This window comes from Strix aluco, chromosome W (genome assembly GCF_031877795.1).
Source record: "Strix aluco isolate bStrAlu1 chromosome W, bStrAlu1.hap1, whole genome shotgun sequence".
Classification (NCBI taxonomy): domain Eukaryota; kingdom Metazoa; phylum Chordata; class Aves; order Strigiformes; family Strigidae; genus Strix; species Strix aluco.
The window spans coordinates 45,934,475-45,947,799 of NC_133970.1; the positions used below are offsets into that span (position 1 = coordinate 45,934,475).

The 13,325-nt window shown below is 46.4% G+C and overlaps 1 protein-coding gene across 1 annotated transcript; it reads left to right on the top strand.

Annotated features, from left to right (window-relative positions):
* The first annotated feature begins 1,030 nt into the window (after window positions 1-1,030).
* LOC141917850 (uncharacterized) lies at window positions 1,031-11,498 on the top strand. The gene is made up of 7 exons (XM_074811435.1): window positions 1,031-1,120; window positions 7,721-9,062; window positions 9,183-9,266; window positions 9,573-9,621; window positions 9,718-9,863; window positions 10,276-10,329; window positions 11,472-11,498. Exons 2-7 carry the CDS (start codon window positions 7,854-7,856, stop codon window positions 11,496-11,498), a joined length of 1,569 nt encoding a protein of 522 aa, XP_074667536.1. The 5' UTR covers window positions 1,031-1,120; window positions 7,721-7,853.
* The last annotated feature ends 1,827 nt before the right edge of the window (window positions 11,499-13,325 follow it).

Sequence of the window (13,325 nt, forward strand, 5' to 3'; positions counted from 1 at the left end):
GCTGTCTGGTAAACACCACTGTTTACCTGCCAAAACATCAAACCCTAATATTTTTCCTTTGTTCTCGATTTCTGCCCTCCAGCAATTGCACCAGCTTCGAGATGTTACCAGTAGATTGCCCATGTAATATTGCCCGGGTACCCCCAGTGCCAACGCCTTCTGCCAAAGATGATTCCTTCCTGAATCATAAAATCGACCTGACTTATCCCGGGGTGGTTTAAACTCTCTACGAGGAGGCTGCTGGTGGTGGGGGGGGGGTGTTTCCAACTGACTTGCAGAACCCTCGGGCTTCCATCTTCGCCCCCACCCGGGTCAGTCCAGCCCATTTCTCGCCCATCAGTAACCAGGTCATGTAACACTTTTGCCCACGTTAACATGTGCACGTGAAGGGCGGGGGGGTTTCGCGGGTTGCATTCAATAGTTCTTTGCACCCTTTCTCTGAGGGACTGGACATGGATCTTTAAGGCAGCCGGGAGCCCTCTAATGAAGTGAGGAACCTTAACAAAATAGATGCAGGCCTCTCAGCAGGGTGGGCTCTCAGCAGGATGGGCTCTTGAGATAAGGGAGGAGCTGCAACTACTGAGTCCCAAGATAAGGAACATTCAAGGAATGCTAAATTGACATGCTGAAAAGACCTAATTGGGTGAAAAGTCACAAGAGGAAGAGGAGGCATCTTCAATCTTCATCCTGAAGACCCCCGCCCAAGACCACCAGGAGCCACTGCGCAGGCACAACGGGGAGGGAATTGGTGTGGGATTTATGATAATGAATTCTCAAAACTAATTGTAATATCTCTCCCTGTTATTGGGATTATACTGAATATGTAAACGCTTTACGCTATAGAAAGGAGCTGCTTTTCGCTCCAAAATGTGCACGCTTGTGGAGGAGCGATCCCCCGTGCACCCAGCGCTGAATAAACATACCTTCTTTATAACCTTACTGGTTGTAAAGTCGTTACTCCGCACATCATTTTGGCACCCCAGATGGGACTGTCTCTGCTTGGCTGCCGGAACGACTGAGGAACGGACGTCCTAGCCGCGGCCCGGGAATTCTCGGAGGAACTCCGCTCTCAGCTGTTCACTGCGGGAGCAGACAAGAGCCATCTAAACTACAGGCAAAGGTATGTTTACGGGGTAACGGGAGGCTGGTAAGGCGCGCAGAGACGTCTGGCGCACAGCCTAGAGGGGTACCCAGTTTGGTTAAGGCGCCTCGGAAAGAGCTCTGTTTAAGGTGTTAAACGGGATAGCTGTCGTTCATGTCATCTGTTGTAACCCATGGGAAATCGAAATATTGAAATTATATGTGTTACATTTAAGTTAACTGGCTTTATACCTGTGGTAAACGATTAACGGTTTACGATTTATGTGGTACGCGAATTTAGCTATTATCTTAATTGGTACACTTTGTAGCATGAGTGTGAGTAAAAAGCAAGACGGGCCCTTTAAGTAACTGTGTGACTGAGTGCTTGCAGAGTGTGAGTGAGACACAGCACAGCTGCGAAGCGAGTGCAGAGTTCTGATCCGCGGTTCCATGTTCTCTGCGAGGAGAGCGGCCGGAGACGAACGAAGCGAATTCAGCTGCCAAGCGAGCAAAGTGGTCGTAGGGGGATATCCAACTTAACATATTAAGAGTGTATGAGGCTGGTATGATGGGTTGTATGTCCCTGACGACTGTTGGTGGGATAGTAGCCGGAATAATAATTGTTGTAATCCTTTGTTGCTTTTGTTGCCGTATTCTGTGGTAACACATCGACTCTGTGTATAGTGTAAAAGCCGCTGGGGTTCGGCTTGTTTCAGTTGTAGTAATTGCCTGTACCAATATTAAGGTTGTTGCAGTTGAGATAGGTTGTGCTTTGGGATAAAATTGGGAAATTTCAAGCGTAAAGAGAAAGTATAGGAGTGTCCCCCGTTTGTTCCCACTTTAATCTCAAGCAAACTCTTTGGGATTTGGGTGGGAGCAGGATGGGAAATACCCACAGTAAAGAAGTCCTAAAGAAAAGCCCCTTATGATGTATACTAATGCATTGGAAAGCTATCATTAGGTCTGGGGGCACAGAAAATAAAAAGACTCTTATAAAATATTGCAATCAGTGGTGGCCACTTTATAAACTGGACAATGAGGCACAATGGCCACTAAATGGCACTTTGGACTATAATACCCTCCTACAGTTAATGTTGTTCTTAAGAAGGGAGGGGAAGTGGGATGAAATATCATATGCAGACATGTTTTTCACTATCCATAATCATCCTGATTGGCAAAAAGATTGTGGTCTAATCATACCACAAGATCCCCTGGTGCTCGCTTTTGAGCGAGAAAACAATAAAGAATTAAAAGGAAAACTGAGACAATGTTGCTCAGCATGTAGTATTGGCCAGAGATGTACAAAAATTGGAAAGGTGCACCAAGGATCAGACCCCGACCTGACAGACTTATTTGAGCCTCCCCCGCGAAAGCCGTCTCCTCCACCACCACAAAAACAAGAACAAGACTCAGATTCAGACCCTACTCCTGCCCCCTCTCCCCCAGGTAGCCCGGTGTCTTCCCGCACACGGGGAAAATCTGCCCAAACAATTCTTCAGGCACCCCTCAGGGAGGCAGTCGGTCCAGATGGGGCAGCCATGCTAATAAAAATACCCTTTTCCAGCACAGACTTAGAAAATTGGAAAAGAGCTGTAAAGGAGTTCCGGAGTGACCCAATAAGCGTGACCAGACAATTTCAGCTTATACTGAAACAACATAATCCTGATTGGAATGATATACAGTTACTACTGGATTACCTAACAGAGACCGAGAAACAATTGGTTTTGAAAGCAGCAGGTGATTTGGCCTCAGACTATTGCAGAACCACGGGGAACGAGGGTAAGGATTTCTTTCCCCTTCAGGACCCAAGGTGGAATCCGAACAGTTCTGCTCAAATGGACAGGTTAAAAGGATACCAGGATTTAATCTTAAAGGGATTGGAAAGGGCCATGCCCAAAAATATAAATTGGTCAGCATTATATGCAATTAAGCAGGGTCCTTCGGAATCACCTTCTGAATTCCTGGATCGGCTAAGGGAAGTGATGCGTCGAAATACGCCACTAGACCCAGGATCCGAAGCAGGAATACAACAGCTGGTATTGTTATTTTTGGGGCAATCCACAGGGGATATCAGGCGTAAGTTGCAGAAACTACGCACCACGGAAAGCAGGAACCTAGAAGTATTACTGGATGAAGCATGGAGGGTGTTTAGCAACAGGGAGGCCGAATATAGGAAGGGGCAAGAAAGAGTGGTGGCAGTAATAGATGAACTACAGGGGAGAAAATTTAAGAAGGGGTTTCTGGATAAAGACCAGTGTGCATTTTGTAAAGAAAGAGGACACTGGAAGGCTGCCTGTCCGAAACAAAAGCGGAAAGTACTTGCATCAATAAATACAGATTGACAGGGACCGGAGGAGTCCACCCTAGCGGATCCACTGGTTACAATAAAGCTAGGGAAAGAACAAAAAGAAATAGAATTTTTAGTAGATACCGGAGCAACTTATTCAGTACTTAATCAAGCTCTGATGCCCCTGGGAGAAGAATATGTGATGGTAAAAGGAGCTACTGGACAAACTGAAAAAGCTGGTGTTACAGTCAGGGCTTGTTACACCAAGACTGGTGTTACAGTCAGGGCTTTGGATTTTTCAGTCATGGGTTGGTATACATGGCACCAGACCTTTTGGCATTAGATGGAATGCACCTGTCCCAGAGGGGGAAGAGGTTCTTGGGGCAGGAGGTAGCTGGGCTCATTGACAGAGCTTTAAACTAGATTTGAAGGGGGAAGGGGGAAAAACATCAGCCCATCTGAAGTGCATGTATACCAATGCACACAGCATGGGTAACAAACAGGAGGAGCTTGAAGCCGTGATGAAACAGGAAAATGATGATATCGTGGCTATCACAGAAACATGGTGGGATGTCTCCCATGACTGGAGTGCGCCTGTTGATGGCTACAAGCTCTTTAGGAGGGACAGAGAAGGAAGGAGAGGCGGTGGGGTGGCGCTGTATGTTAGGGACTGTTATGACTGCTTTGAGCACAAGTGTAGTGAAGACAGGGTGGAGTGTCTTTGTGTTAGAATCAGGGGGAAGGCCAACAGGGCAGATGTTGTAGTAGGAGTCTACTATAGGCCACCCACCCAGGACAGAGAGGTGGATGAAATATTCTATAGGTATTTAGGAGAAATCTCACGATCGCTTGCCCTTGTTCTTGTGGGAGACTTCAACTTCCCAGACATCTGCTGGAAATACAGCACAGCAGAGCGGGACCAGTCCCGAAGATTCCTGGAATGTGTGGGAGATAACATCCTGACACAGCTGGTGAGAGAACCGACCAGAGAAGGTGCCCTGCTGGATCTCCTCTTTGAGAACAGAGAAGGACTGGTGGAGGATGTGGCAGTCGGAGGACGACTAGGGCACAGCGATCATGAAATAATAGAGTTCTCTATTCTTAGAGAGGCCAGGAGAGGGCTAAGCAGAATTGACATCCTGGATTTCAAAAGGGCTGACTTTGTCTTGTTTAGGCACCTGCTTGAAAGGATACCTTGGGAGACGATCCTGAAGGGTATAGGGGTCCAAGAAGGCTGGGCACTCTTTAAGAAGGAAGTGTTAATGGCTCAGGAACAGGCAGTCCCCAGGTGCTTTAAGAGAAGCTGGCGACAAAGACGACCACCCTGGCTGAACAGGGAGCTTTGGCTGGAACTCAGGGAGAAAAGGAAAGTTTACAGCCTTTGGAAGAAGGGGCTAGCCACTCACAGTGATTACAAAGAGGCTGTGAGGCTATGCAGGGCAGAAATCAGGAGGTCTAAAGCCCAGCTGGAAATTACCCTGGCTTCAGCAATCAAGGACAACAAGAAATGTTTCTATAAGTATGTCAACAGCAAAAGAAAGACCAGGGAGAGTCTCCATCCCCTGCTAGATGCAGGAGGAAACATGGTAACAAGTGATGAGGGGAAGGCTGAGGTGCTTAATGCCTTCTTTGCCTCAGTCTTTAATAACAAGACTAGTTGTATTGAGGAAATCCAGCCTCCTCAGCCAGAGGACAGAGACTGGGAGAATGACCCCCCCGCAATCCAGGAGACAGTGACCTACTGCATCACGTAGACACACACAAGGCTATGGGACCGGATGGGATACACCCGAGGGTGCTGAAGGAGCTGGCTGGGGTGCTCGCCAAGCCGCTTTCCATCATTTACCAGCAGTCCTGGCTGACCGGGGAGGTCCCGACAGATTGGAAACTGGCCAATGTGATGCCCATCTATAAGAAGGGTTGGAAGGATGATCCAGGAAATTACAGGCCTGTCAGCTTGACGTCGGTGCCCGGGAAGCTGATGGAGCAGCTCATCCTGAGTACCATCACACAACACATGGGGGACAACCAGATGATCAGGCCCAGTCAGCATGGGTTTATGAAAAGCAGGTCCTGCTTGACAAACCTGATCTCCTTCTACAACACGGCGACCTGCTTATTGGATGAGGGAAAGGCTGTGGATGTAGTTTACCTTGACTTCAGTAAGGCCTTTGACAGTGTTTCCCACAGCATTCTCCTGGAAAAACTGGCTGCTCGAGGCTTGGATGGGCACACGCTTTGCTGGGTAACAAACTGGCTGGATGGCTGGGCCCAAAGAGTTGTGGTGAACGGAGTTAAATGCAGTTGGCGGCCGGTCACGAGTGGTGTCCCCCAGGGCTCGGTTTTGGGGCCACTCCTGTTTAACATCTTCATTGATGATCTGGATGAGGGGATCGAGTGCACCCTCAGTAAGTTTGCAGATGACACCAAGTTGGGTGGGAGTGTTGATCTGCTCGAGGGTAGGGAGGCTCTGCAGAGAGACCTGGACAGGCTGGAGCGATGGGCTGAGGCCAACTGGAGGAGTTTCAATAAGGCCAAATGCCGGGTGCTGCACTTGGGCCACAACAACCCCCAGCAGTGCTACAGGCTTGGGGAGGAGTGGCTGGAGAGCTGCTAGTCAGAGAGGGACCTGGGGGTGTTGATTGACAGCCGGCTGAACAGGAGCCAGCAGTGTGCCCAGGTGGCCAAGAAGGCCAATGGCATCCTGGCCTGTATCAGAAATAGCATGGCCAGCAGGGACAGGGAAGTGATCTTACCCCTGTACTTGGCACTGGTGAGGCCACACCTCGATGACTGGGTTCAGTTTTGGGCCCCTCACTACAAAAAGGACATTGAATGACTCGAGTGTGTCCAGAGAAGGGCAATGAAGCTGGTGCAGGGTCTGGAGCACATGTGGTATGAGGAGCGGCTGAGGGAACTGGGGGTGTTTAGTCTGGAGAAGAGGAGGCTGAGGGGAGACCTCATCACCCTTTACAACTACCTGGAAGGAGGTTGTAGAAAGCTGGGGATGAGCCTCTTTAATCAAGTAATAAGTGATAGGACAAGAGGGAATGGCCTCAAGTTTCACCAGGGAAGGTTTAGACTAGATATTAGGAAGTATTTCTTTACAGAACGGGTTGTTAGGCTTTGGAATGGGCTTCCCAGGGCAGTGGTGGAGTCCCCATCCCTGAAGGTGTTCAAGAGGCGGGTTGACATAGCACTTAGTGATATGGTGTAGTTGGGATCTGTCAATGTTAGGTTAACGGTTGGACTAGATGATCTTCAAGGTCCCTTCCAACCTATATGATTCTGTGATTCTGTGATTCTTATTTTTGTAAGCCATTAAAATATAAATTGGGAAAGCAAATGGGTATACATAAATTCTTGTATCTACCAAATTCACCCAAAGCTCTTCTGGGAAGAGATCTTTTGGAACAATTGAAAGCCATAATTACATTCAAAAAAGGGGAAGTTACTCTGAAGGTAAATAATCAACAACATATACAAATGATGAGCTTACTTTTAACAAATCTTCCAATAAAAAAAGAAGTAATTAGTAAAGAAATTATGGACCAGGTATACCCCGGAGTATGGGCAACGGATATACCAGGGCAGGCTAAGAATGCCATGCCAGTTATAGTAAAATTAAAAGAAGGGTAAAAACCAGTAAGGATAAAACAATATCCTCTAAAACGGGAGGATTGGGAAGGCATTCAGCCCATCATTGAGAGATTTTTAGATCAGGGATTGCTGAGGGAATGCGAATCTGATTTCAATACCCCTATCCTTCCAGTAAAGAAACCAGATGGGTCCTACCGGGTGGTGCAGGATTTAAGGGCAATTAATAAAATAACAGAAGATCTATATCCTGTAGTGGCTAACCCTTATACCTTGCTCACCACCTTAACCCAGGAACTAGCCTGGTTTACCGTTCTAGATTTAAAAGATGCCTTCTTTTGCCTCCCTCTCCACGAGTCTAGCCAGAAATTATTTGCTTTTGAATGGGAAAATCACAAGACAGGTCGCAAAACTCAACTAACTTGGACGGTTGCCGCAATTGAGAGACGGGAGGCAGGCTTGATGCAAGCAAAGTTCTCACTTTATTACATGTAATGCTCATTTTTATAGAAAATCAGAAGATGCGTGTGTTAAATTGATTGGTTGCTATGCTTCAGAATTCTTATCAGCGCGCGCTAATTGGTAGCTACTTAACCTTTACCAATTGGACTAATAGCAACTAAGCCGCTCCTGTAAAAAACTCTAAATTCCTAGCTGTCTGCACCGTCTTCGGCCCTTTATCAAGCATGACTCACAGGTTAGCAATTCTTCACCATATCAGCACTTTTCTCAGCGCTTTTCTCTTCCCTTTATCAGGCCTCCCAAGGTTTGTAGCCTACAAGTTCCAGTACGTCCCCCTCTAACAACGGAGCAGTACAGGCCGTTCTGTCTGAGTCCTTCAGGTCGTACCTGACAGACGGTGCTGCCTCAAGGATTTAAGAACAGCCACATGATATTTGGCAATCAATTAGCTAAAGATCTTGAAAGCTGGGACCAGCCACCTGACAAAGGCAAGATTCTCCAATACGTGGATGACCTGCTTGTCGCTACGGAAACCAGAGAAGGATGTATCGCCTGGACGGTGAGCCTCCTAAACTTTTTGGGTCTACAGGGGTATAGAGTCTCCCAGAAGAAGGCGCAAGTGGTACAACAACAGGTTGTCTATATGGGCTATGAGATAAGCGCGGGAGTCCGTACCCTGGGGCAATCCCGAAAAGAGGCAATTTGCCAAACACCACAACCCAGAACTGTGAAAGAACTGCGCACCTTTTTAGGCGTGACTGGGTGGTGTAGGCTTTGGATATACCACTACGGGCTCCTGGTCAAACCTCTGTATGACCTTATTAAGGCAGGCACAAGCGGAAACAGATTGGAATGGACCCCAGATGCAGACAGGGCCTATATGGACTTGAAAAAGGCCCTGATGTCAGCACCTGCACTTGGACTCCCGGATGTGAGTAAACCTTTCTCTCTATTCTCGCACGAAAAACAGGGAATAGCTTTGGGAATCCTAACCCAAGACCTTGGGCCCTATCGAAGGGCCGTGGCCTATTTCTCCAAGCAATTAGACAAGGCTGCGAAAGGATGGCCAGGATGTCTCAGAGCAGTGGCAGCCATAATCTTGAATATCCAGGAAGCTCGTAAATTTACCCTGGGTCAGAAAATGACTGTGTTTGTCTCCCACACTGTATCAGCAGTCTTAGAAGCTAAAGGTGGTCACTGGCTGTCACCACAGAGATACCTGAGGTACCAGGCTATCATGGCAGAGCTAGATGATGTAGAAATAGTGGTGACTAACATTGTCAACCCAGCTTCTTTCCTAGATGGCAGGAACGGGGAACTTTTGGAACATGACTGCCTAGAAACTATTGAAGCCGTGTACTCCAGCCGACCAGATCTGAAAGACACTCCGTTGGAGGGAGCCGATGATTGGTTTACCAATGGAAGCAGTTATATGGTAAGCGGTACCCGACACTCAGGGTATGCGGTCACAACAACCAGCGAAGTCCTGGATTCTGGGCCATTACCTGCTTCGACTTCAGCCCAGAAAGCCGAAATAATTGCCTTAACAAAGGCCCTTGAGAGGGCTAAAGGGCTAGAAATCAACATATGGACTGATTCGAAATATGCATTTGGAGTGGTGCATGCTCATGGGGCCGTCTGGAAGGAAAGAGGACTTTTGAACTCTCAAGGAAAAGCCATCAAACATGCCACAGAGATTCTGAAACTCTTAGAAGCCGTTCAATTACCAGAAAGGGTGGCTATCATGCATATAAAGGCGCACCAGAAAGTACAATCAGACATAGAAAGAGGCAATGAGCTCGCGGACAGAAAGGCAAAACGAGTGGCACAGATGGAACAGGTAACCGAGGGAGCACTAATCCCAGATGGTAAGGTCACACTAGGGGAAAAACCCCGCTACAATAAGGAAGACCTTAAACTTATAGGGGATTTAGATGGAAAATATAATCAGGATGGATGGGCTAGTACCTCACAGAAGAAAATCATAGTCCCCTCACACATGATATGGGCGGTAGTTCGGGAAGAACATAGAAAGGGTCATTGGGGGACGGAAGCATTATATAAATACTTAATTGGGAAGATTGTTGCAAGAAATCTGTATACGACAGTGAGGCAAGTAACTCAACAGTGTGATCTTCGCCTTCAGACTAACCCCAAAGGAGGCCCAAAATTCGAAGTAGGACAGATAGGCAGAGGTAACCTGCCTGGGCAACAGTGGCAAATTGATTTCTCGGAACTCCCAAGGAAAGGGGGGTACCGGTATTTGTTGGTATTAACGGATATTTTTTCAGGATGGCCAGAAGCGTTTCCTTGTAGAACGGCAAAAGCCCGAGAGGTCACCAAAGTCTTGCTACAAGAGATCATTCCAAGGTTTGGTGTGCCATCAGCAATGTCCTCAGATAGGGGATCACACTTTATATCAAAAATAGTTCAACAAGTGAGTTTGCTGTTAGGAATTGATTGGCAGCTGCATACACCTTATCGACCGCAATCGAGTGGCCAGGTAGAGAAAATGAAGCACTTGATTAAACAACAGATTGTGAAATTGGGACAAGAAGCAAATTTGGCTTGGCCACAGTCTTTGCCTCTGGCACTCTTACGAATCAGGACAAGGCCCAGAGCCAAGGAGGAAAAAAGTTCTTTTGAAATTCTATATGGAAGACCGTATTCTGTAAAGATGGGGATATCATCACAAGTAGGGGAGGAAATAATGAATGGGTACCTCATAGAGTTGAGCAAACAACTCAGAAAGATTGAGAAACATGTATATAGTACTAGAGGCAGGGGGCTTGATGGACCCGTACATAAGATATCGCCTGGCGATTTTGTATATGTGAAGTCTTTTGCAGATAAGACCCTGGAACCACAGTGGGAAGGACCATTTCAAGTACTGCTTGTGGCAGGTGCATCCGCCCAGTGAAAACAGAGCTTCCTGGCTGTTGAAACGTGGCAGCTTTTGGCTGTCTTTGTTTTCAGGGTCTCGCGGTAGCTGAGACCTTTTGACCAATGGGAGCCGCTATTGACTACAGGTCAGATTCGGCCTGGGTATAAATGGAGTCCCCTGGGGGAGCCATTTTGAGCTCGTCCCCTGGAGCTGCACGCTGCGGTCAGAGGACTCTCCCCTTGGGTCAGGACGCTGCCCAAGGAAACTCCTCGAGGTACTTTGGGTCGGGACGCTGCCCTGAGCAGGTCCTCGAGGTTCAGAGCCCTCACTTTCTAGGTGAGTGATAGAGCGTTCTGGGTTGTCGTTAAACCCTAGGTAGTGAAGTTTTGTTTACGTTTGGGGTTGTCGTTAAACCCCTAGGCTGTGAAGCTTTGTTTTACGTTTTGGGTTCTCGTTAAACCCACGAAGTGAAGTTTTCGTTTGGGGTTGTCGTTAAACCCCTGGGGTGTGAGGCTTTGTTTTACGTTTTGGGTTCTCGTTAAACCCACGAAGTGAAGTTTTCGTTTGGGGTTGTCGTTAAACCCCCGGGGAGTGGGGCTTTGTAAAGTATTTCGGGTTATTGTTAAACCCCAGAAAGTTATTCTGTTCTCCTCTTGTGGACATCCGGATCTGCAATCTACGGAGAGCTGACTGGTGGTTTTATGGAAAAAATAAATCTATTTATTTTTTTAAATTGGTGGTGGGTTGCTTATTTGGAAGCCTCCGTAACACTGCTGACCTCTTACACGGCTATCAAAATCAAGGAACAGAACGCCTGGATTCATCACTCACAAGTGAAGAAGGCACCTAAGTCCCAATGGAGAATCACACAAGTCCAACCAGGGAAATTATTCTTATCTCGGTCATAATATTGAGTCAGGATATGGCAGTGGGAAGCAGCTCTTTTTTGTCACCAATGTATATGTTTCAGTGAAATAAGCAAAACCAACATTTAGCGGTAGTAGCAATACAAGTGTCTCTGTATCTGAATGACTCATGGGTCTGGGATGAGGAAGCAGGAAATTATGAAATCATGGCAAAAAAAGGGGGAATGTTAATAGGTTGTGCAAGGAACGGTTTTGAACTGGCAAGTAATATAAGTGTTGTTAATCCGCCCCCTAGTCGGAAGCAAATCGCAAGGTTTTCTAAACGATTGTTTGATCTATGGAAATGCTGTGAACTGGGATGCTGTAGCACCCCGGGTGTTGGCAATGACAAGTGGCCATGGTCACGGGCTCATTTGGCACACACAGAGACAATGGAGAAAAAATCAGATATACAAGGGCTAACTTTAGCTACTGTGGTCATGTACAAAGAGGGCTCTGGAGGTTATGTATATAAAGAGGGAATATGGAATGAAGGTGAAGGAATCCCTCAGATATGGGGGATATCCGGGGAAGAAATTAGCATAGGATGTCGAATGGTGGATGGAACCAAGTATAGTGGGTCCACCCAGATATCAATTTCAACCTCACAGGGTAAAAGCGTTACAGACTGTGATGGTAGTAAGCCTGAGTGTTGGCACGACCACATTTTAGAACAAAATGTTATGGTGGAATGTCTATGGAAACGACAGGGAAATGGGTTAAAATTTAAATTTCAAATCCAAGTCCAAACTGAACCAACTTGGCTGAGTTTTTCATTAACTGAGACAGCAGAAGTCAGCTGTATATGGAAACGTCCAGATGAAAACATAATTTTTAGAATTAAAAATGGAACAAGGCCAATAAAGCCAATGACGACGACAGTTAAGACAACAATGACAACAATGGTCAAGTTAATGGCTCCCCCATACCCTGGATACCACATTTATGAAACAGGCCCACACATAATTTGGAAAACAGGTCAGCAGATTGTATTGTACAATCCTAAATGGTCATTGAAGCAAATAGAATTACATTTGCAACTAGATATGTCAGGCATCCACCAAAAATGCCTCCCATTTATAAAAGCAACACAGGAGGGATGGAGAGAGTGGTTAAAATCTCGCACTATGAGGTCAAAAAGGGATGTGACAGGGGTCTTAGGAACAGGACTAGGAGTACTAAACAGCATAGACTCAGAAGTAATAATGAACAAGCGGGCATCCACAACCGGAGAGCTGGTCAAACTAAAATAACCTTTGATATCATCCTTGTTAGCCTTAGGGAATCATGAATGGCTGACGTCTAAACTACTCCCTGATTGGGAAAAAAACAATATTAAGGACCATTTGATGATAGTAGAAGGACTGGAAATGATACCAAAAGACGTATCCTGGGCCCTTAGTTGCATCCAGGCACAAATGTGGATGCAAATTGTCATTTCCGATATCTTAAGAGAAGGCGAAGAAGGAATCCTCCCAACAGAGATTAGAAAGATAATTTGGGATAAGGCAAAACCTCAAGAGAGGGAGTTGCAGTCCTGGTGGAAACTGGTGAATTTTACATATGAAAGTCAGGATGACAAAATAATTACCTTTGCATTAACAGTTGTAGATGCTGCCCAGCATAGCATATACCCTGTTGCCTCTATAGGACTACACCATGGGGGAATGATAATCAGTCCAGCAGGGCATAGGAGATGGGCATGGAAGCAAGGGGATAAATGGCAAACCGTCAACACAGAACTATGCATTAATATGGGCCAGCAGGGATACGTTTGTGAAGGGAACGGCATACAGGCCGAAGACATGTGCTTAGACACACATCAGAAAGTGTGTCATTTTGAGATACAGTCATCCATAAACAATGATACAGTCATGATATATATAGGAGAAGGGTGCATATGTCTTCGTACCCTTTGCACAAGTGTGCTCATAGATGGCTATCATAGGGTAAAGATAGGAATCTATTCCAATCATTGTGTATGTAATTTCACAAAAATTGAAGGGTGTGATTTTGCCTATACTATCCCAGTACTAACCTCTCAGGTAATAGAATCAGATTATACCTTGATTAGAAAAATAGATCCTGTCTCTATAGGAATGAATTTGAA